Consider the following 23,281-nt stretch of genomic DNA (forward strand, 5'->3'; position numbering starts at 1 on the left):
TTTCTCTGTTGCTGCAGGTTTGAATCTTTTTTCTCCCACATCTGAGTTCCTCTCAAGCACTAGACATTGAAAATGTACAGTGCAGACTCCTTGTAGCATTTGACAGGCACAACTGCCTGCAGATTTTTCTGGCATGCTCCCTGGTTCAACCTGTTCATCAGATTTTGGGCCAAAGACATTTTTCTTTCAGACTGTGTTGCCAGTAACCATATTATAATTCATTGTATATTTTCTGGGATCTGTTGCTGGCATAAATGCGTGGCTCCATGGACTTGCAATACTAGCAGTGATCTTCACCTGTCCTTTGCTGTGTCACAGAACAGTTTAATCTTACATGATTCTTATGTGTATCATAAGTTTATTGTATGGTGTGAGGATATGTTCTCAGGCTTCTGTTGCGTCTTGGCAGGTTGAAGAGATGCTGTTGTTTTCCAGCATTGTTTTCCAGGACTGGAGGGCTGGGTTGGTGTTCCCTTTTAACCTGATATTCCTAAAAATAAGTTGGACACCTGGACTTAGTATCAGCTCTGCTCTGGTGCTGATCAGAGCAAAATTCTGATAATTCTTAAATCATGCAGGATAAAATCTAGAAGAAAGAAGTGACTGCTGACCATTAATGATGAATTAGTAAGTTTTAAAACACAGTGTGGTTAAAGTTGAATATATGATGTCCATTTATTACAAGAAAGAGAGAAGGAAGTTGATAAAACAAGACAGAAATGAAGCGGGCAAGGAAGAAGGAAAGCAGCTCAATTTAGCCTGTAGCAGAGGTCGCCTACCTGCCAACCTGCTGGTAAAAGGAAATTGAAATATTGAAAAATGTCAGCACTGATGAATATTACACTGAGGTGGTAGAAGAGGAAGTGTGTTAACCAAACTCCATGAAGCTGTTGAAATACATTGAATCATCTGGCTGACTTGTATTCTTAGGCAAACACAATTGTACTATTGGTTAATTTGTCGACATTCCTTTAGTGCATAACACTATGGTAACCGAGAAGCTCGCTAAACATTGCCACTGAGAACACTGCAAAACATACCTTTCTTTGGGAGAGAGGGAGGGAGGCAGAGCAAGACTTTGGAACTCTGATTTTGGAGGACTGGTGCACACACACAAATACACACACACACAAATACACACACCTGTGCAGTTGGAATTAGGCTCCTGTTGCAGGTGGTGGAAGGGGAGCATCAGGTGGTTTACAGGCCATGCACATGTTCCATGTATGATCAAAGAAGTGACCCTGGCTAACAACTGCCTTCAACACATTTTCTACCTCATCTTTGCAGAGCTGACAGACTGGGACAACTATGCCACCCTCCTGCTGGATGCCTGTCACCTGGTGTCCCAAGCAGGCAGGGACAGCAAAGGATTTGGTCTTCCCTGCACCACTCTCCCATCACATGGAGAGCTCTGCCACCCTGCATATCACCTTCTATCAGCTTCTGGGACCTCAGTTCTTCCTATCTTCTCTGCAGAGGCCTGTTGAGTGAAATAGAAGTGTGTTTGCAGAGTTTTACACTGAGTTTCCTGGGTTTTGGCTGGCTGCTGGGTGGCACACCTGCACTTGTACCTGCACTGTTCTCTGTGCCTGGCTCTGGGCAGAAGCTTCACTTCTCTTTATCCAGTGACAGCATCACAGCTCAGCAGAGACCTGCACTGGCCCTCTGTCTCCCCATGATTATGGAATATTCCGAGTTGGAAGGATCATTAAGGTGTTCCCCCTCACCTATAAGTGAATGTGAGGTGCTTTGTTTAGTGTTATAGACAGACTGATTAACTGATTGACTAATAGATAAATGCAGATATATTTGTAGGTGTGTTTATTCTTGTTTACAAACTGCCCAAGCCTAAGCAAGCTTTTCAAGTATGTAGCAATGGCAGGAATCATATCTATAAAAATGTTAATCTCCTCTCTTGCTTCATCTGTTCAGCCCACAAACACAGGCATACACATATGCTTAAAAGACATTAATAAGGTTTGTTGGTTCTCTTCTGGGCTCAGCCTACTTTGATCTTGGTTTAATGCACAGCACAGTGCAGTGCATTGCTTCTGGACAATAAAGTTTTCACCATAGCATACTAAGTAAACCATTTTTTTGATAATTAATGAGCAATAGATGAGCTGATAAGAGCTCCCATTGTCAGTAGGTATTTTGCATAGACATGGCAGCATTATAGGAAGATTTTCAAGCCAGTGCAGAGGCTTTATCTGAAGGGAATGAGATAAACCCCTGGCCCTTATGAAGACAGAGGGTGAACTTCCACCAGTTTCTTTGTGGGAACTTCTCCCAAAGTATCAGCTGAAGAGAAAAATGGATTTCCCTGGGGATCAGTCCTTGGGTTTACACTGTGCAAAGCTCTGCTGCTCAAACTTCAAATAGGTAGTTATGTATAGAGGAGGGTTGGCTTGTCACAGCAAAGGGAACAATTAGGGAGGCTCTAATATCTGGGGAGGGTTACACCCCTTGCTGAGGAGGTTTGACCATAAACCTGTTTGTCCTGAGTGCAATGTACACTGGCTCAACTTACAGTAACTTAAAAACATTTACTCTGATAAAACTGTTTCAAATCTAATTTTATTAAGTGATGTATTAAGTGCGTGTGTTAAGTGAGTCACATGAGACAAAAAGGTGGGACTTGTGTTGACTCTGCTACTGATGTGTATATTAAAGATGAGTATTTTATATAGTTTGCCTTTTCTCTTGAATAATTCTAATGGCTTCCTTTTGGGGCAGGCTTTCCATGGAAAAGGCACAGCAGGAAGTATTAATAAACTCTGCTAATCTTAACACCTACATTTTCTGTTTAATTTTGCTTATGCAGAGGGCCGAGCCTTCTCATTAGTCGAGACAATGTGTCAACATAGGAAAAGTGAATTACTGTATTTTGTTTCCATCATAAACTGGGTTTAACCTCCCACACAGCAGCAGTGATGTGTAATTGCACAGGGAGCTTACACTTGCCCTTGAGTGCCAGTCCTGACAAATTGGGATAGACAATTCTTATTGCTAATTCTGCTGCAGCATGGACTTCTGAGAAAGCACTTTCTTATCTGAGCCATCTTCACATCTCATGGGACTTGGCCTTTCAACAGCAGGCTGCTGGTATCTATGTCTCACTGGGACTGGAGCTGAACTCCATTTTTAGGGGAAGTTTGTACAACTCAGGAACCCTTGCTGGAAATTATTTTACATGGGAAAATTGTCTGCAATTCTGGTTTTCAACTTTCTGGAAATAATTCAGAATATGGAAAGAGAGGCTCCCAGAAGAAGGCTCTTAAAAAGGAAAGTGTATATGATTCTGCAATAGTCCTGGTGTATTGTCTGGAAAGGGCAAAGATCCATTGCCTAAAATGGGAGAAGAGTAACTCCAAAAAAATGGATTAAAATTGCCACTAAGCCATTTGCAAACCTGAAATGAGGCTGAGTCAGAACTTTGTCTTATCCGGGGCACATGTTTTGAATCTGGAGCTGAATTCCTTATATTGGACAGATTCTTGGTTAAAAGGGCAAGGAGTGTTCAAATGAGTCTGAAGTGTTAGAATGATGAGTCTGTTGGTAGTACACTGTTGTGACTAAAGCAGAATTTGTTTTCACTTGGGGGATGAAAAAAAGACTAATACCAACAAGAAAAATTTCTGTCTTTTGATTTATTTTTTTTTTTAAGGAAAGAGTATGAATATTAATAAATTATCCAGCTGGGATAGCACCTTTCTCTAAAATTGTGCTAGAGATAGTGTATTATATTAACAAACATGAATTTAGTTGTACAGTAAGTAAAATTTTATAAATATAAATCATCAACTTTTGAAATAAGTTGCAGTGCCGAGGGTTTTTTCTGAGATTTTCTGATAGAGTCTGGTTTGAATTGTTTGAATAAGAAGAGATATTGGTGAATAAATCAGATAATGATCTGCTTTACATAGAAGGCATAATGCCTATCTATGATGTATTGAAGTCCTAAGAGAGATGAATTGACAGTTTAATCTTTGGATTGTGTTTGAAATCTACTTTTATGCAGCATTTTTGACTGTTTCAGAGATTACTCTTCAGACACTTATATAGACTTCATTTCTATTTGAATTATAGCTCTACAAGGTTATTTGCAGGCAAACTTTCATTTATTTTACTTTTTTGGTCCTTTGACCTTGAGGTAAAACCTGGTAAGTGTTGCCAAAAGTTTTATTCTGACCTAGTTGTTCTTGTCAGAATTTAGGAAGCTATCACCTTTTCCAGAAGGAGTAATAGAGACCAACTTTTTTGTCATTGGAATCTTTGGCACAAGGTGGCTGAGCTTTGCAGTTGACCTAAGAGGAATGAAGATTTCTCCCTTGCTCTTGCAAAAATAAGGAGCATATTGAGATAAATACTTCTTTTTCCTATTTTTTCTTTTTTTTTGCAAATTTTTTTGGTAATTTCATGTGGAAAAGAGGATTTCTGGCTGAATTAGATTAGCTAAACATAAGCTTTCTCTAACAGTGTGTTGGCATTGACTCTTTACCCATGAAACAGCTTTTATTTGAGAAAAAATTTGGAATTAATTTTTGTCTTTCCCGACATGAACATCATGCTTTATGAGGGTATAATGTCAATTAGCTTTATTAGCAGCTGATTTTTCTCATAACCTTGCAACACTTGCAGCAGCTTCCATCAAAGGGCCCTGATGGGGAAACATTGGTGAAAGAATGACATGCAATGCTGCAGTGTGGTGGAGCAGGATTGCTACTCTGCATGAAGAAAGCAAACATCTGGGAGATAATAACAACTTCTGACAGGGATAGGAAGATAATTATCAAGAGAATTTTGCATTGAGTTTTACTCTAGCTTCTGTCTCTTGCCAGGCTTCCGAAGCCCTGGGTCACAAGGTTAGAGAAAGCTGTGGGCTGATTGCATTATTCTTCAACTGCAGATGCAGCAGAGATTCCCCTTTGCAGTAAACCACCACCAGACACAGAGAGTCTGTCTTCACCCTCCTATTGAGGATGACGGTTTCTAAAACATTAACATTCATGTCAGGTCTGGACAGGGATCAGCAGAGGCTTAAATCATTGTCAGAAACAGATGTGAGATACCTAATCAGTTATTTCCTAAGGAAAATGAGTTTGATTGCATGAGCAGTTGTAAATATTTCATTCCGCAATTCAGCTACTACAGCAAGGGTAAACAAGCATCTGAGGCTAAAGGGAAGCATTTTGTGGCACTGTACTTGATTTCTTATTCATTTTAACTTAAGTGTAGAAGAAATAAGTTTAGGTACTTTGGACTACATTTTGTGACAACACTGATCGTAACCAGGGGCTCACTTTGAAGACAGCCAAAGAGAATCACTGAAAGGTTTGGCTTGGAAGGGGCCTTAAAAATCATCTAATTCCAACCCCTGTGCCATGGGCAGGGACACCTTCCACCACACCAGGTTGCTCAGGGCCACACCTAACCTGGCACTGAACACTTCCAGGCGTAAGTATCCATGGTCTCTCTGAGAAAACTGTGTCAAGGCTCCACCACCCTCACAGTGAACCTCCTGTTGTGGTTTAGGTTTGCCAATTTGAGTTTCCCAGCCAACATATCAAATCATGTGGCAGGTTTAGCAGGGGAAAATCACCAGTGCATGTACTAGAATTATTTACTCATTTCCTGCTGTGAGATATGAATTAGGAGGAAGGCAAAACAGGCTCAAAACTTAAAAGGTATAGAGAAAACTTTATTAACAGAACTAAAAGAGTAGTAAGAATCAGATTCTTATGGACAACGTAGAGACAAAACCTGACATTTTCAATCAGTTACCACCTCTACAATAGTCTTTCATCAGTTCTTGTAGGGAGTTTCTCTCACCATTCCATGGAGACTTCTCCACAAGGGAGAATTCTCTTGTGGCTTCAGTGTCACAGCGAATCAGCTGCCCAGGAAAGGAAAATCTGTTTGCAATGTGAAAGTCCCTCCCATGCCTTACAGATTTCCCAAAGCTGCTTTCATGGGCCATGTCAACTTATGGGGTACTATTTTAAGGATGAGCTGTTCTAGGATAAAAAAACCAAAAGTTCTCTACTTTTATCTCTGGGAACAGAGGCTTTTCTTCTTCTATCTCTGGAGCAGAGTTTCTCATCTCTCTGTTCAACCTTCTCATTAGATTACAGCTTTTCAGCATCCACACGCTCCAGCACGAATGCCCTTTTCTCATGGGCTGCGGGTAAATGCTGCATCCCCCCCATGTGCTTCATGAATTCCAGGGAAAAAACAAAGTCTGATATATCAAACATGTATCTTCACCATAGCCTTACAAAGTGAATTTCAGCCCAAGACCAAGGCATCTCCTCAATCCCCTCCTAACTAGAATTTGACTCCTTCTGAGCTCTGTGTCCCATGTTGTTTTCCTTACGTGTCTTCACCCTTTCCTCTTCCTGATTCGGGAGAGAATTGGTGTTCGTAGGTTCGTTTGTTCTCGAGCTTTCTCAACTGAAGCAGTTTTTACGGAGTTCTGCGGCGCTGAAAAGTTGATCTCATCCAAGCATCACGGAGATCGCTTGCAGTGCCTCTCGCTGCTGCTCACGGGGTCTCTGCCGACACCGTGTGAGCCGTGCCGGCCGCCGCCTTCACTCAGCGCTTTTCCTCATGCGGAGCGCCGAGAACAAGAAAAGCTGCTGCTGCCGTTTTTGTCCTTCTGTCCGCAGCATGGCTGCCTAAAAGCGGCTAAACAAACCAAGTTCATTGCGAGCCATGCTGAAGCAGCCACGGCCGCACGCTGCTCTTCTGGTTGCGTTGATTTTTCAGCCCCCGGCTGGCACGGCCCGGCAGCGCTGCAGGAAAAAGGAGCGGCGGGCTCTGCCGAGAAGGGGCCTGGCCCCGCAGCGAAGGGGCCCCAGCCGCCCGCCAGGACGGGGCCCGGTGCACTCCCCGCTGAGGGGCTCGGCAGCCCGCAGCCCGCAGAAAATCTCGGCCGGGCCGCCTGGGGCTGGCCCAGCCCGGCCGCGCAGGCCACACGGGCCCGGTCCCACCAGCACCCCGTCACCTCTGCAAAAGCCAGAAGCCAAGAGAACCATTTCTTGGCCTTGCCTGTCTATAAAATACGAGTCTCACAAACTAGACCTAGCTTCTAATGGCTTAATAGGTTGTCAGTTCTCAGAGCTAGCCAGCTATTGGTTTTTCCTAGGCACAGGGGAAGCTCTTGGCAGCTTCTCAGAAAAATCATTTCCGTGGGTGGCTTCTTCCTTCCTCACCAAATGTCAATTAATGCAAAACCGGCACACTTCCTAACATCTAATCTAAATCTAATCTCATTTAGTTTAAAACCATTCCCCCTTATCCTATAAATACCTGCCTATGTAAATGTATGTCTTCTTCTTTTTTATAAAATGCCTTTAGTCTTTGAATGCCACAATGAAGTTTCCCCAGAGTCATCTCTTCTCCAGCCCCTCATAATTTGTGTGGATCTTCTCTGGACTTTCTGCAGCAGGTCCACGTCTTTCTCTGCTGGAGACCCCATAGCTGCTTGCAGAACTCTAGGTGGGCTCTCATGAGGGCAGAGCAGAGGGGGAGAAGCACGGTCCTGAGTATCACTAACCCTGATAAACGTGGCCAGCTCAGTCCTCGTTTACAGTGTGCAGTGCTTGTCCTCAGGATGAGTGCAAAACTGGAGATTCTGCCACTGGGAGATGCTCATAGCACCACAGTAAATTCTGGCTTTGAAAGGAAGATGACAGCCTGGGCACCATCCTCTTCCTTGGCTTTGCACTGCCCAGTTGTGCCAAGCTGTGGTGGTGAGCACAGCCCTTGTGTGGTGGCTGAGCCAGGATTAGGTGCTCTATGCCCCTTCAGGCAGTGACTACCTCATATCTCTGCTGGCTCTTTGAAGTACTTGCTCTATTTAAGCCGTAATTAAGGATACAGCTTTAATTTCTTGTTTGTTTTGCACTTCTCACTTGTTAAAACAGAATTAAATTGGAAGAAACGTCAACATTACATCAGGGTGGGTGTAATAACAGTTTTGAAGTAGATAAGAGTTTCACTACTGATCTCTTGCAGAAAGGCTGCTGAGAGGAAGGAAAGGAAGGAGGAAGTTAGTTTTTCTCTCTGCCTAATTTAATGTTTTCCCTGTTTGAGTTTCAGTTAAACTACTGTGTAGTTTGCTTGTGACTTTTAGAAGATGTGTATGTAAGCAGTTGTCATGGGGTAACTTTACCTTTAAAGTGGTTTTGGGAGCTAAGGAAGTTGAAGTTGCTTGGGACTGACTGGAGTCTTTTCTCCTGACCAATTATCGGTCATTACTGAGAATTGACAGCAGATTTAACCATTGAAAAGGGAGATCAACTTGTGAACCCTACCTTAAGATGTAAAGTCAAGGCACTTTAGTTCTCTTTGTTTCCTGGCTGTGAAAGGTAACAGAGCTCCGGCTGGCCTCCCGTTCTCTGCCCAGGCCATGGGCCTGCCGTCTCTCCCGGCTGAGAGATGGGGCCTGCGGGGAGCTTGTCCCAGGCTCTGGCCGGGCCGGGCCGGTTCCTGGCTCAGCTGCAGTGATGGAGTTCACCGGGGACTGCCGAGTAAAGAAAGAGAAAAAGCTCTGGACCTGCGGCGAGCTGAGACAGCGACTACACTCTCCAGAGCAGCCGTGGGGAATTTTCTATCGCAGACAGCTCCAGCTCCTGCTCCGGCAGAGATCACAGAACCATCTACAAAGCCTGAGCAAGATTTTAAACTTGTCATTACCCAGATGAGACTTGCAGATTAATCCTTTTATCCAGAGAGAGAAAAAGAGAGTGATCAACATGTAAAGAGACTTTATAAAACTATCAGAGACAGTAAAGAAAAGAATTAAGTTTCAGAAAAGGTAGAGAATAAGAAGATGCTCTTATGAGCTGAAATATTTTTCTGTTAAAGCTATGGAGATGGACAATAAAGTCCTGAAAGAACTCCTTTAATTCATGGCAGTATATAGGGAGGAATAGAGTGTTCAAAGTGTAAATTTTGAGTAAAAAGTAGAGTGATTGTGATACAGTGAAGTGCTGGAAACAGTGAAGCGAAAATTTGAAGCATTGGGAGGCAATGAGAAAAACTGTTTTCTGGTGAAGCTCACAGAAACAGATGAAGAAGACTTTTGCCTTTGAATAACTCATCCTTAAAATGCCATCCCTAGACTCATGGCCCATACATACCTCAGAGTGATGTGAAATGGGAGGAGTGAGCTCTGATAACAGCAGTTCTGGGCAGCTGACATCAGGGCAATAGAAGACTATAACAGAAGTAGTTTTCTTGTGAAAAGCTCCATAAATTAACAGAAAGAGACTTCTGTTTCTCTACAAAGACTGGTGAAAAGACTGTAGCAGGAATTGGGGCTGTTTTAACCATCAAAGTTCCAAAGTTGTTTGTCTCTGTTGTCATGTGAACAAAGGAATGGTGGGTAGTAGGAGATAAAAAGGGGTTTTCTGGAAGTTTATTCTAGTGTTCTTATTATTGTAGTTTGTTAATAAACTTTCTTTATTCCTTTTAAGTTTTATGCCTGTTTTGCTCTTGTTCTAATCCATATCTCACAGCAAGAAATAAGTAATTTTTTTGTTAGTTACTGGTTTAAAACCACGACAGCAGTGCACTAAGGAAGGAGGCTGGGAGTGCAGATAATGTTCGCCTCTCAAGCATGGCGTGGAATTCTGAGGAAACTGGGACTACCAGCTGAAGGTCATAGGCATTTTTTACTTCTGCTGCTGGCTTTGTGCTCCTGTGTAGATGTTTGTCAGGAATCTTGCTGGCCTTGGTGGTATTCCGTAGTTAGATTATCACAGAAATAAGCTCAATGTGTTTTTTATACATGTACATTACCGGATAGATCCCTATAGTAGCAGTAGCAGTGAAAGATAACTTTCATCCCCTGATTTTAATGTGGATTTTCTCAGTCAGCCTAATTTTGTTCTGTTAAATACAGTAACAGACGTCATTAGTATATGGTTACATAATTTAAGGTGCTTTAGTCAGGAAAGCCCTAAGTAAAAAACTCATGTTTACACTAATTCTTGAAAACAGAAATATATCCTGCTGTTTTCACCCAAAAATTACATAGATGATTAAAAATATACATGTGCCAATGTATCTGGCTAAATGAGGGGCCAAGCTCAAAATGCTCTTTTCACTCTGTCCCAGGTGAAATATGTTCTCACACTGCAACATTTTCAGCTGGGCTAGTCTCTTACTTGATAACCAGAGGTGTTGAACATTCAGATCCACCATCTTTCTCAATCACATCCATACAGCCAGGATTGTTCAGCAGGATGGCAGTGTGTATTGCTACTGCCATTAACTTACTAAAGTAGAGGAGAGTTATCCTTTGAGAGAGAGGGACCCATGTATTTCATTTAGTAGTCATACTGGAGTGTTGATTTTGACTCATACTAGGAGGATTCTTAGTACTGGACTATTGCAGATGTGAAATAAATCATATTGTAAAATATTCAGTATGCTTGCACAATTGTAGTAACCCATAGACAGAATTTAGATGTCCAGCAAAGCACATATGTCCTTAATACCAAGGATGCCCATCCTTGAGGAACATGACCTGCATCCCCACCCTGAGGAGGGGATTTTGTGAGAAATCCTTCTGTTCATGCTACAGTGAGGGGCAAGGGACCCTGCAGCACTGGTCAGAGCAGCTGAAGAGGCCAGAGCCTCTTTGTGATTTGGCAGTAGAAATGTTGCTGTTTGATCTGGTCCCTTTCACTGACCTCTGTGTTTAATCAAATCTTTTTTTACATTAACATCTGGGAGGGACACATATTTTCTGGTCTTCAGTAGTTTAAAAAAAAAAAGCCTCCAAGAAAATCTCCAAAGGGAATTGGACATTCAGCCATGCTGAGACATATTTTGTTATTATAACTGTTTATCCAGCCAGCCATGCAAATAAACTATAGGGAAAAAAAAAGGATGTGTGTGAATAGTTTATCTATGACAGAATGAGGCCTTGGGTCTTTTTGCATAATATGTGTAACACTAATGGCCTAGTATGAAAGTGTTTCAGTGACTGACATATTTGCAGTCTAAAAAAGATAAGAAAGTAATGAGAGATCTGTGGATGTTTATCTTTTTCCTGAAGGAAAGTTCTACTTTCTCATTATATTTCTAGTGCATATCCATGGTACCATGCAGGATGATGAGTATGATTGCAGCTAATTGTTTTAATTTTCCTTTATTCCCAAAGCTTTCAAAACAAATAACCATCTTTTGAGGAGCTAATTGAGAAGCGATGTGGGCAAGATAGTGCAAAAGAGAATATTGGATGTGAAGTTAAAAGTGCCTCAGAAGTGAAAGAAAAGTTTGTGGGTGTGTTTTTAAAAAAGGAGAAAATACCCCAGTTATATTATTACCAAGATCAGTTATACTGTTCACAATATCTGGATAAGTGGCAACAATTCTTCCTGAAAAAAGCTTGTAAACTTCAATAGTTCATCCTTGGTGTACCAGAGAAAGAATTACAGTTGGGCCAACATCTTCTCTAGTGCATAAATCTTCTAGTGTTACTTAATGCAAATAGTACAAATGAGTACAACTTCGTCCAAAATACATTTGCTGGCTATATTTATCATCTGTCTTTTTCATTGTAAACAAGAAGAGACGTCTGTGAAGAAGGTCTGGTAGTCACAGAAAATATTTTTCATCATGGTCTCTAAGTGGTGCCATTATGAGCTATTCTCAGCTCAAAGAGCCGTTCTCTAGGGCAGGTGAAACACAGACAGATATTTGGTGTTTGTGCGGCTTTGCGACTGTTTTATATATTTACAATGCAAGAAGTAAAACACTGGATGGAAAAGTGCCACTTCAAGACACCTGTGGGTGATTTTGGAAATTGCAAGTAATGAAGTGGGTTTTCTCACTATAATGCTCAAGTCTAGCCCTTAATCATCCACTTGAAACAAGTCAGCTCAGACCTTATGAAAGGTGTTTACTTACTCAGCTTTAAGGCACAGGCCAAGAAATAGCTTGATCGGATTAGCCGAGTTTGAATAGGAACAGCAGCAAATAGAATCAAATGAGTGTGAATGATGCTGCTGTGCTCTGTATTAGAAAAATATCTACCAACTGCCATTGCAGAGAATAATCCTGCAAGATGCTGTCACCTCCAGTCTGCTTTGCCCAAGGGAACTGGACCAGGGCACTTCAGGCATGCAGTTCCCATTACTCACCTTATCTGAACAGTGTTTTTTCTCTGAAATCCTACTTTTCCCTATTATATAAAGGCTAGGGTTTTTTTCTGCCTCCTCTATCTTGAAAGGCTCTTGATGCTTACAGGGACTGAGTGCATTGCTGGTTATTCTCACCTGCAAGATTACAGAGATAGTATTGGTCAGGTCAGTGGGGCATGAACATGGCTCAGCTGGAGAGCAGATGTGAGCAGACCTTCTAAGGACAGCAGCTGGAATTCTGAGAGCCAAATGAGGATAAGACAACTTTTGAAATGTAAAGGCTTTGTTTAAATGCCTTTTGACTTATGTGCAGATTATACCTGGAATGCTCCAGAATTAAACAAATTAAACCAAGAGGGTAAGGGAAGTTTCTTATGCTTGAACTTGAATGCATAAAGCTAAAGACGTAAAATAAGATCAGTTAGTTCAGCTGCAGTGAATCCTTTGATATTCATTTAATGGATAAGTAGAAATAACTCTAAGCTTGCAGGGAAGATTTTGAATTTTAACTACTAAAGCTCTTTATAGTTTTCTCACAGGTCTTTTACATAAACTGGACATTGGGAAGCCTTTCTTTAAGGAGAGGGTGGTCGAAAACTGAAACAAGCTTCCTAGAGAGGTGGTCAATTCCCCAAGCCTGATAGCAGTTGGAGGCATTTGGACAATGCCTATAGTACCACACGTTAAGTTTTGGTCAGCTGTGAAGTGGTCAGGCAGATGGACCTGCTGGTCATTGTAGGTCCCTTCCAACTGAAATAGTCTGTTTTATTCTATTCTGCTGAGCAGTTAAACTGTACAGACAGGTAGTGCTGTTCCATTTCTGCTGCAATACTGCACAGGTCTCCTCAACTTGTTCCCACTTTTCTTCTGCCTCTGAACCAGAGGCGAGAGGTCATCTGGCTCTGGAAGACCCATTGAGTTTGCAGTGTTTGGTTTGAGATACTGGTTGAAATGGAAAAGCTGAACTCTGAATAAGGAACTGGATTCTTCTCTGTTATAGGGAGTCTTTCAGTCTGGTTCAGACCTATCTCTAATCCTTTTGTCATAGTATTTCCTTTTATTGAATAGCTTCCTTATGTATTGAGTTCCAGAAATTCCAGGTTGGTGATACACACGGGAAACAGATTGCAACAGAGCAAATTTAATTACTCAGGTCTAGAATTACTGAGGCAGTATTGTTGTTGTTTGAAAAGGGAGAAGCATCTTCCCTTTTTTATTTATAGGAATAAGTTTGAGATCAAATGACTCTGAGCTGCCCTTTCATTGATCATTCAGTGATCACTTGAGGAAAAAATAATGAACTGGGTTTTTCCCCCCTTCTTCATTTGGAAATCAGGTCTTACCAGTGCTATGTGTTTAAGGGACTTCTAAGACTATAGTCTTAGATGCTTCAGGAAGCTTATTTTAGGAGGGAGGACTTGACTGCATGCCAATAGACACAGCTAATCATCGGGACATCTGGATTTACTCTTAACTCGGCTGCATGACCTTGGGTCAGTGCTTTAGGTTGAGTTTTTCCAAAATGTTCAGTATTTGGAGGTGTTTATGCTGGATTTCAGCATTACTGAAAATTAGTCTGTAACTGCATTCACTGTTTCAAATTCAGCTTCCTAAAGCTGGGACACTTGTAAAAAGGAGTACAAATGTTTCCTCATTTGTACAACAAGAATGGATAACTGTTTGTAGAGCATGCTGAGACTTCCTGAGTTAAAAGTATTAGACAGGAGAAAGGATGGCAGCAAGCTGCTTGCAAAATGTCAGAAAAGTAGACATTGTTTAGTAGAAATCAAAGAATGCTGAACAAGGACCAGACTTCCAAGAGTTCACCAGCCAAAGGGCTCCCCAGACTGTAGAGGACCAAGCAGATCTAAGGAAATGCAGAAATGATGAGGCCAAAGGTTGCTGACTGTCTGCAGACAGACTGTGCAGCATCCAGCCCATTCAGCTGCCTTCCCACCTGTACCCAACAGCAGCAGAAGAGCAGCTGAATTGCGCTTTTTTGGAAGGGGGATCCAGAGACATAGGTGTGATCACAGTCAAGGTGATGCAGGTGTAGCAAGCTGTGTGCTTCTAGCAGACACTGATTTGTGTCATATACAGTCAATCTGAGCATTCCAGAGAGGGGAAGACCCGTTGTGCAGGTGTGGAGCAGTTCTGCTAAACATCTGCTTAGATAGTGGAAGTCCTCAAGCTCCCTTCCTGAATAGGGCTGGGAGCTGCTAGACTCCTCCTGCTTTCACGGGTGGTGAGTACATCACTTCCATGGCTGCATCCTGACTCCAATGTCAACCGTGGCTGCTGTCAGGCTTTAAAATGAGCTGAAGCACATTTATGGAGCGATGACCAGGGAGTAATGCTTGTAGGCAGAAGATACCTTTGAAAGAGAATCCTCCAGTCCACAAATAGCTCCTTCCGTCTGCTGGTCCTGCAGACTGGGAGTAGATACAACATGAAGCCAAGTCATACACAGTGTTTTTGCCCCACTGAAGCAGAGCACTTCTGCAGGGTGGTCCTGAAACCACCTAGAACCCACTTTTGATGCATTTGAAGGCCCCTGCTTTTAGCATACAGAGCAAGCAGCCCTTCAGGCCTCACATTTTATTTTTGCTATATGAGTTCAACCTCCAGCATAGGCAAACACAAAGCACAAGTTCTCATCTCCTATACTCATATATCTGAAATGCATTTTATATACAAGATAGAGAAAGACAAGAAACAAAGCAAAAAAATTATTTTTTGAAGAGAAAAAGAGAACAGCTAAGGACATGAAGGCTACTATTGCCTCTTAAAATGAACTGGTAATTGCTGGGGATGTTCTCTTACTCAGAAAAGTAGAGGAGATGTATTTAGTTTAATTAGATCACTGATTTTCTTTGCTGTCTAATGATTACATTTATTCTATGTGCAGGGAGAGCTCAAGGCATAAAAGTAGGCAGTTTAATGACACTTAGACTTTATGTAGCTCTCTGCTTAGTCTGAGTTTCACCCGTAGTAAATAGAGGAGGAATTACAAGCGGGATTTCAGGTGATGCATCCAAACAGGCAGCTTTGACATGTTTGTCCTTATACCTACCTTGTTGCCAAAATGAAATCCAAAGCCGAAAAAGGACCCAATGACCTCACTTAATGCCACCAATGCAGTTAATGTGAGCTGTCTCCTCTTGGTGGGAGTAATGCACAGCACCTACCAGGGAGTCTGGTGACCCCTGCTCCAAGCTGGCAATCCCTGAAGATGGAGCAGGAGGGGTCAGGGTGCCCAGCACCAGCTTTGCAGGCAGTTCTGCAGAAGATAACACTGCCGACAGAGTAGACTGCTGGTTTATTTTAAAACTGCCCTTTGCTGGTTGGCTCTGAAGTGTTAAAACTCTTTCGAATGAAACCCTGAAATAAGCCAGAATTTCAACACCAGGTTTATGATCAGATGGTGCTCAAATTTTTTAAGCTGGAGAGTCAATACCTTGGGAGGAATTTTTTTAGCTTGTTCAGTCACTGTTTTCATTGCTGAATTTTATTGGGTTAACCTTCCCGCCTCCCTCACTCCTTCGTGATTTGCCAGAGAAGGGAACATGATAGGAAGTGGCCTGAGGCAGGAGTAAGGGCTCTCTGTTCACTTCCCTTCCCATGCACCTAGCAGCAATGGTTACTTAACTCCCAACATCAGGAGGTGAGCACTGCAGGTGTCATCCTGAATGTCACCACTGCTTTCCTGGTAGAAATTGCTCTTGGTATTTTTTTGCAAATTGCTCTGAGGTAAAATATGTGTTTATGCACTCACATACACACACACATGCATTTGGATGTGTGGATTGGATCATCCAGAAACAGAACTTTAAGGGCTGAAAGTTTTGGAGAACATTCTGTCCAAAAGACTTTACACCATTCACTTTCAATATTCCTGCCTTCTCTTTAGCACTATGTACCTTTCCTGGAAGTAGTCCCCTGAAAACATACAATCTCAACTGGTGCTGTAAACAACTACCTTTGCTCCCATCCTACATAAGGGAAAGTCATGTTATTTGAGGATTATTTGGCTCTTTGTTTGAGTCAGGTATGGTAAAGAATTGTTTATAGGTGGGATATCTTCATTTCATACTACAACACACATTTATTTACCTTTACTATAGTAATCGAATGACAACAAATGAAAATGGGTATTCACCCAAGACTGCAGAAGAAATACTATTTGCATATGCATTCTTTTCCTACCCTGCTTGTGCCAAAAGTACAGTTTTATATATCTTAGGATTGTGAATCAGCATTCTACTTTTTGCCATGTTTTGGGAATTTTAAGGGGCCATTAGACAAATGAGTAGAATTAGTTAGATGCATGCTCTTCTTGTTACAGAAACCCGAGAGACATTTTGAATTATATTATACAGCATTGTATTTTTACGATATAAGGTTCAGCAGTTTGCTAGAACAGAGCAAACTTGGCCAGGTATTTTCTCCAGCATCTGATAAAAATCCTAGGGAACAAAATGTTCTAGTAATCATATTTTCTTTTCAAGTATCTATTAGCTTTTAATCCTTTTCTGCCTTTCTTTTTTCAGAAGCACCATATATTGGTTAGAAAAAACATACAAACAAAAAACTAACCAAACAAACAAAGAAAAAAAACCCAAACAAAAACAAAAAACCCAACACACCACCATTGTTTCTGCCTGTATCTTTCATTTCACTTTTGTGCTGAATCACAGTGTTCTCTTATAGCCTTTTTAAGAGTGTAATTGTTTTGTATAATCCTTTTTTTTTTGGACACTTTTTAGCTTCTGTCTGAAGCTGTTATCGCTATAATGAATGTAGTCATAAATTTGTCACAGGTAACAAGCTAAATTTAGAGCTCAATAAACCGGGGGAGATTATGCTGTAGATAAGTGAGTGCGCTGAGATGCAACAGTTACAACAGTAGCACAAGAAGTCCACTTCTGTCAGGTTAACAAAGGGGAAACACAGAACATTTGGTTCCCTCCCCTACTGACCACCATCATCCACATTCTAGCAAACAAAGATGGCGTGTGAAAGTACAGGTACAGTCACAGTACTCCCAAAGAGTTCCAGAGTGTGTTGCTGCTCTGGATGGGTGTGCTGTGCCTGGATCACGTCCCTCAGCCTGTGGATGTAGAGTGGTGTTCTGTAAAGCTTGGAGCTGCACAGCTCTACCACTGATCTGAGGGAGATCCCAGTTCCTCTAAAGAGGGTCTAAAACTGGGATTTGGAGCTGTCAGGCAGGACAGGACCCAGTGCTTCTGAAGCTGGACCAAGGTGTCATGGGAGCCAAAAACCATCAGCTCCCCACCAGCATGCTTCCTCAGGCATTGTGTCCTTAAAGAGAACCTGGCAGTCATGTCTGCCTCAGACCTGGGCAAGCCAAGTTCCCACAGTCAAAAGTCAAAGTACATTTTTTCTCTTTTGAGAAGAGGAAAGTGAAGAACATGGAGAAGAAAAAGCAATAGAAAGATGAAGGCAGGTGGTATAAGAAACAAGACGGAGAAAAACCATGTTCAAGAGAGATCCAATTCTCTAAAATTTGATCCAGTGAATGTTAAGTACGGAGGGTTAAGTGAGGGAAGGGCAGAAAAGAATGAAGAACAACAGAAGGCAAGGCATGGCTAGGAAAGGAGAGGGTGAGATAGAGGTTGAAAAAAACAAGCAGATCAAATAACACAGATATGCAACTCCTTTGCCACACCTTGTTTAGTCTTTGTGTTTCTGTGTGATGCCTTCATGCTGGGCTGTGACACAGTAGTGGTGTGATGCCCTGTGGGGTGCTCTGGCAGATGGAAATGCCACAGCTGTGCCGCTGCTGCTGCTCTGGCCCACTCGCTGTGGCACTGGGGAAAACATGTCTCTGTGTGACAGGAGGATGGCTGGGAGCACAGGGTGAGTGGCACAGCACCGGCACCAGGGCTTGGACTTCAGGGCTGCTGGGCATCAGCAGAGATGCTGATCCTTCCTGTGCTAAACAACCATAGGGATTCAGCTACACTGTTTGGTTTTTCAAATGCCATTTACATAAGCATCTTGTATTTGAACCAGCAGCACTTAACTGAAGAGGTTACATTCTGCCTCTAAAAATGAAATTTGCTGTTTTGCTGCCAACCACAGTTATGTCCTCTTGTTGCCTCAAGAATAATGAAACATAGGCATACTGACATATAAATCATATTGCTGGAGAATGCATTATGTCTCTTATTTGTGACTGCATCGTGCCACAAAGTGCTGCATCTTGTAATTGAGGGCTCTCTGATGACTTCATTGTGTACAAAGTCTGTCGAAATTACTAGCACAGCATGTTTCCATAATTAAAATGTTATGTATTTTATATATACTTGTGGTATAGATTTATGTATACCTACAGTATAGATTTGAAGACTCCCTAACTGCCATATGTTACTTTAATGCAAAATTATTTGAAAACTTAAATACAAGAAGAACAAAGTTTTTATGCATTGAGAATGTTTTCCATTAGACCATTTGTTATAGCTGGGAAAAGCAATCAAATCATCTGGGTTCAGGGACACTTTTAGGTGACGGATGAAGGCTTTATTCATTGCTGATCACAAAGAAATGGGCAGAATCTCTCATAGAAATATCTTTTCCTTGCCATGAGTGACATAACCAAATAATTAAAATTTAATCTATAATGAAACATTCATAGGATCTGTTGGTTTCGGGACACAAGTCTGACTGTTCCATTAAGAATTATCCTAAGGTAATGTTAATATTTTGATGGTTTGAAGCAAGTCAATAAATAAACATTTTCTTTACTCACAGGTTTGCAATTTTAGATAGCTTCTGAAGACAGATGGTTCTTCAAAACAGAAAGTTCCTTCTGCCATTCTCTCTTTAGTAAAAAATGTACCAGAATATAGCAGATAGCATGAAATAATGCTTTAACTATTAGTTGTTTTCTGCAAAGTCTGTTTGTCTCGTTAAGGCTGTCATTTAGCTACATTACCCTTTCCGTAACCCTGGAAGCAACTTCAAATACTCTGATATTTGAAAAGTTTGAAATATAATGTACCCTTAAAACGCTATGAATGGTTTTTGAGACTTCCTGTACAAAGGAAGAAAAAAATAATTTCCCTTTACAGAGGACATTAAGCAATGAAGGATGTGCATTGCTTTGTGAGAAAGCTGATCCTCACCTGTTGTAGGTGGGATGAGAAACAATGCCAGCAGCACTGACAAGTTTCCCCTTTACATGCCCCCAGAATTCAGGAATCCCTCTCTCAAAGTGTTACAGAAGGGGATTTTCAGGAGGCAATAAATAAATTTTGATCCCTCTGGTTAATGCAGTTAAGGTCAAAGAGATTCTATCTAGATCTATTTAAAATACTCTTAACCTGCAGACATACTGCTGTCAGTAGTGCTAAGTGCCTTAACTGGCTGAGGAGTGTATACAACCCTTATGAAACTATTCTTAAGTATTCTGGTTACTATATTTAGATCTGTCTTATAACAAGACAAAAAGCACTTAGCTAAATGCAGTCCTGATGTGCTTAATCCAGTTAAGATTATTTTGTCCTTAGGTGTCTTCTACTAAGACTTTCTAGCTCACTGTCCTGCTGCATCATGCAAAAAGCTGCTTGGTACGGTTGGGCCTGTGAATTCTTTTATAGCCATTTATTCTGTGAGCTCCTCCAAGTCTGGTGTTGGCTGAGGGCCTTGCTCACATTCATTAGAAAGCCTCATTCCTCTGCCCCTGGCAGCTCACATCTGCTGTACTTCAGCAGAGTGATAGCTCCTCCTGGAGACTGGAGAATCCAGGCTTCATTTTCCAGTTTAGGCTGTTGCTATTATCTGGATTGTTGATTCTCCTGGTGATCAAACAGCTTTTGTAAGCTTGCTGCTATTCCAGCTGGGTGGGAGGCTAACGATTCTAATGAGGCAGAAAACCCTCCAGGCTTCTTGGGAGCTTTCAGTTGTTTTACAACCTGTGGGCAGGGTTTCCATAAAATACAGTTTTCTATAAAATAATGCTTTGCACTCTAAGCTTGGGAAGAATCCTTTCCTTTAGATGAATTTTTGCATGGTCAAATCTGCATACAAAGAACATTCCCTGAAAAATTTTGATAGATCTTTCTGTGTATCCACAAGCATTTTTTATAATTTAACCCATTGCTTTTAAAAGACTTTTTTTATACCTGTTTATCTCTGAATCAAAGTCACCAAATCCCTAGTCACTAAATCTTCTGTAGAAGTCATTCCTCTAGAGAAGAACCAACTCTGTGATTTTGATAGAACAGTATTGAGGGATGAGCAACAGTGATAAGAGCCTCAGCTCAACAGGGTAACAAATAAGATCACATGCTCCTTTTGAACTGGAATAAAACCATGTCACTTGACCAGGGTTCCACCGCTGTGAGAATAGAGACATAGCATATCCACTGAGTTTAAGTTTGCTACGCCATTGCTGTTTCCAGTTGCAGTTTCACTGAGGGTGCCAGGAGTTAACATGATATTTTCCCTAGATTTTGTGTCCCATAAGTAGGAAGTATTAAGGGGAGGCCTTGAGTCCATTCGCAGGTGGGTGATTGTGGCTTGTGCTGACTTTTGCTGATCACATTTCTCTTGAAGGAGGTTCTGGCTGCAAAATTTGATAGATGAGGTACAGGTCATACTTCTGATTTTCACAGCACATTAGGTAAAATGTCATGCCTTGGAAGAACTCCAGTTGATCCTCAGTGGCTCCAAGCCAGTAGGGCCATTCTGCCACCCTGCTGGGTCACACAGCTTTTTGGACAGGAGAGGTCACATTGGCCTTCCCAGGCTGCTTCTATGGCAGTAGGTGGTACCCACAGAGCCAGGAGGCCAAGAACTTCGTCCAACTCCCATTGCTGGAGGCTTTGCTGAGCTTTCTTCAGTCATACTTGAGAATGCTTCTAATTTGTGGTGGTAGACTTTTCTCAGCTTGAAGTGACTGCAGCTGTCTAGGCTAAGTTTTGCCTGCAACTGTGTTTTAACTGGACTTGCTTTTCCTTCCAGGATTAATTTTTCTCCGTCTAATTTACATGGTGATAAGAAGTGCTAATCCCACTCTGTCAGTCTGGACTGATGTATCTGAGGAATAGAACAGGTAATTTCTAATTTGGCTTGTAGCTTTTGGTGACTCGGGCAGTGAGAACCACTCCCTCTCTACAGAGTGCATTCATAACAAAAGAATTCATACAGTTTCTTTTGCCCAGGTCATCTGCAGCGAGGGAGATCCTTGTCCTGGAGCAGGGACAGAAGGATAAAATTTTGTAGCTATTGCTATGAGGAGCATCTTTGACTTCCTGACAGTTGCAGATGGTTCCGTTTTGTGTTATTTTTGTAGTGACCAAGTTGTTTGAGCTTGGAGTAGTCTCTAACAGAGAAAATCTTTTGGATGTACCAATGGAAAAATGTCTCTTGAGTTCTGGACAGCATGGGGTGTTTTGCAGGGAAAGTGCTCACCAGAGATGGGGAGCAGATTGGTTCTAATTATGCGGGTGGGTGTGATTTCCTCTTTGAAAGTGTCTGAGGGGGTGCAATCCAGCAGAGCTGTCCTGGGCAACATGGTGTGGTGACAGCAGCTGCCTCACCTGCACCTCCCTGGCTTTCTGTCCTCCAGACTCAGCCCATCTGAGTCACAGAAAGCAAGGCACCAGCAAAGAAGTCACCCTTGTGTTGAATTTTCCATCATTTAATGGGGATTGAGAGTACTGTGTCCTTACTGGGAGTTGTTGCCAACTGTTTTTCCCTGGTTAGTGCCAGGTGAGGATATTTTAAATTGAAGCCTTGGGTATGAATCCCAGGACACAGCTTAGATGATGTGGGAGAAGTCCACCAGTGCAAGCAGCAGTCATTGGCTGCAGGATGTTCTGGATGAACCTGTCTATCATATCATCTCTTAAATATCCTGATAATATGCTGCTGTTGCCTAATACTAATCCTTTGGGGGATTAGAACAGTTTCTTTCTTTCTCTTATGTCATTCCATTGGAAAAGAAATCTCAGATATGTTTCAAGCAGGGTGGGCAGTGATTGAAATCAACCAGTAACCTATCTGTTTTTCCAGACCAGGACCAGCTCTGGTGCTGCCTGATGCAGTCACCAGGTCAGATTTCTCTCTTTTTTGCTCTTGCATTTGCCAGGAATATGGTGATTCCTTTTCAGAGATGGGTGCTTCAACAGGATTCCCTATCCTGGTTCAGAGGGCAGGACAAAGGCAGGTTGAGGGACTGCTAGCTTTAAGCTCTTTCCCTTTAAAGCCCTGTTACCATAGCTGGACGTTTGGGCATGTAGCTGTGGTCTCACTTCTCATGAACAAGCAAGGAAAGACATACCTTGCAAGGAAAGAAAGAGTAGAGTTTGGGAAAGGGCCGATTGAAACATCCAGGAAGTCTTTAAGTATAAACCACTACACTCCATGTTTTGACATTCTTAGCAAGATCAGGGAATATGTCTCAGTAAGTACTTCTGTCTTTTTCTTGCAGAGCCCTGTGTTGTGTAAACGAACTGATGGATGAAGATGAGAAGGACAGGGCAAAGAGGTATGACAGGATGCACTCCTGGAGGAGAATTGTAAATGCTGTGTTGTCCAGTGCTTGATGATGAACTTGATCCCACTGATGTTAGAGGCAAAACTCCACAGTTTATAGGTTGTGTATAGCTGACCACAAGCAGCATAATTTAAGTCACCATTCAGGCTTGTCACAGAGTTTGGTTACCCCTACAATGGGTTATTTGGCTGAGTGGTCCTTAAATTACATTGCTGTGCCCTCAGGATCTCGTACTATCCCATTGCTATTTATTATCTTGAAGTAGGATTCCTGACCTGTGATCTTATTGTCATCGAGCAGTACTGTCCACCCGGGGTAGAGTTCCCAGAGCAGTCCTGCTTTAACACAGGTCTGAATTAGTCTCCTGTCAGAGAAGCACTTGGCTCAGTTCTGTTTAGTCATTGTACTCAAGTGCCAAAACAGAGATGGCTGTGAACGTTAATGCTGGATCAGAAAACATCCAAATGCCAACCTGAATATGATTGGAAATGCTTTCTGCATACCACCCTCAGTCTAGATCACAGGAAGTATGTATCATCATGATAGCAAATTAATTACTACTGGAAGAGGTTGTATGAAAAGTGTTATTTCAGAT

General features: G+C 41.9%; 1 protein-coding gene across 8 annotated transcripts in view; it reads left to right on the plus strand.

Moving 5' to 3' along the window:
• PASD1 (PAS domain containing repressor 1) overlaps window positions 1–23,281 on the plus strand; it is a 57,893-nt gene that overhangs the window by 5,398 nt on the left and 29,214 nt on the right. For 7 of the 8 annotated variants that reach the window (XR_009278557.1, XM_058848044.1, XM_058848049.1 and 4 more), the window contains exons 2-3: window positions 21,150–21,240; window positions 22,621–22,677. Coding sequence is in view for 7 of the 8 variants with exons in the window: in XM_058848044.1 (XP_058704027.1) it covers window positions 22,646–22,677 (32 nt within the window). In the remaining variant the exon portion in view is untranslated. The remainder of the gene's footprint in view (window positions 1–21,149; window positions 21,241–22,620; window positions 22,678–23,281) is intronic. The other variant, XM_058848046.1, reaches the window with a different exon arrangement.

The sequence above is a fragment of the Poecile atricapillus genome, chromosome 12 (assembly GCF_030490865.1).
Source record: "Poecile atricapillus isolate bPoeAtr1 chromosome 12, bPoeAtr1.hap1, whole genome shotgun sequence".
Lineage (NCBI taxonomy): Eukaryota > Metazoa > Chordata > Aves > Passeriformes > Paridae > Poecile > Poecile atricapillus.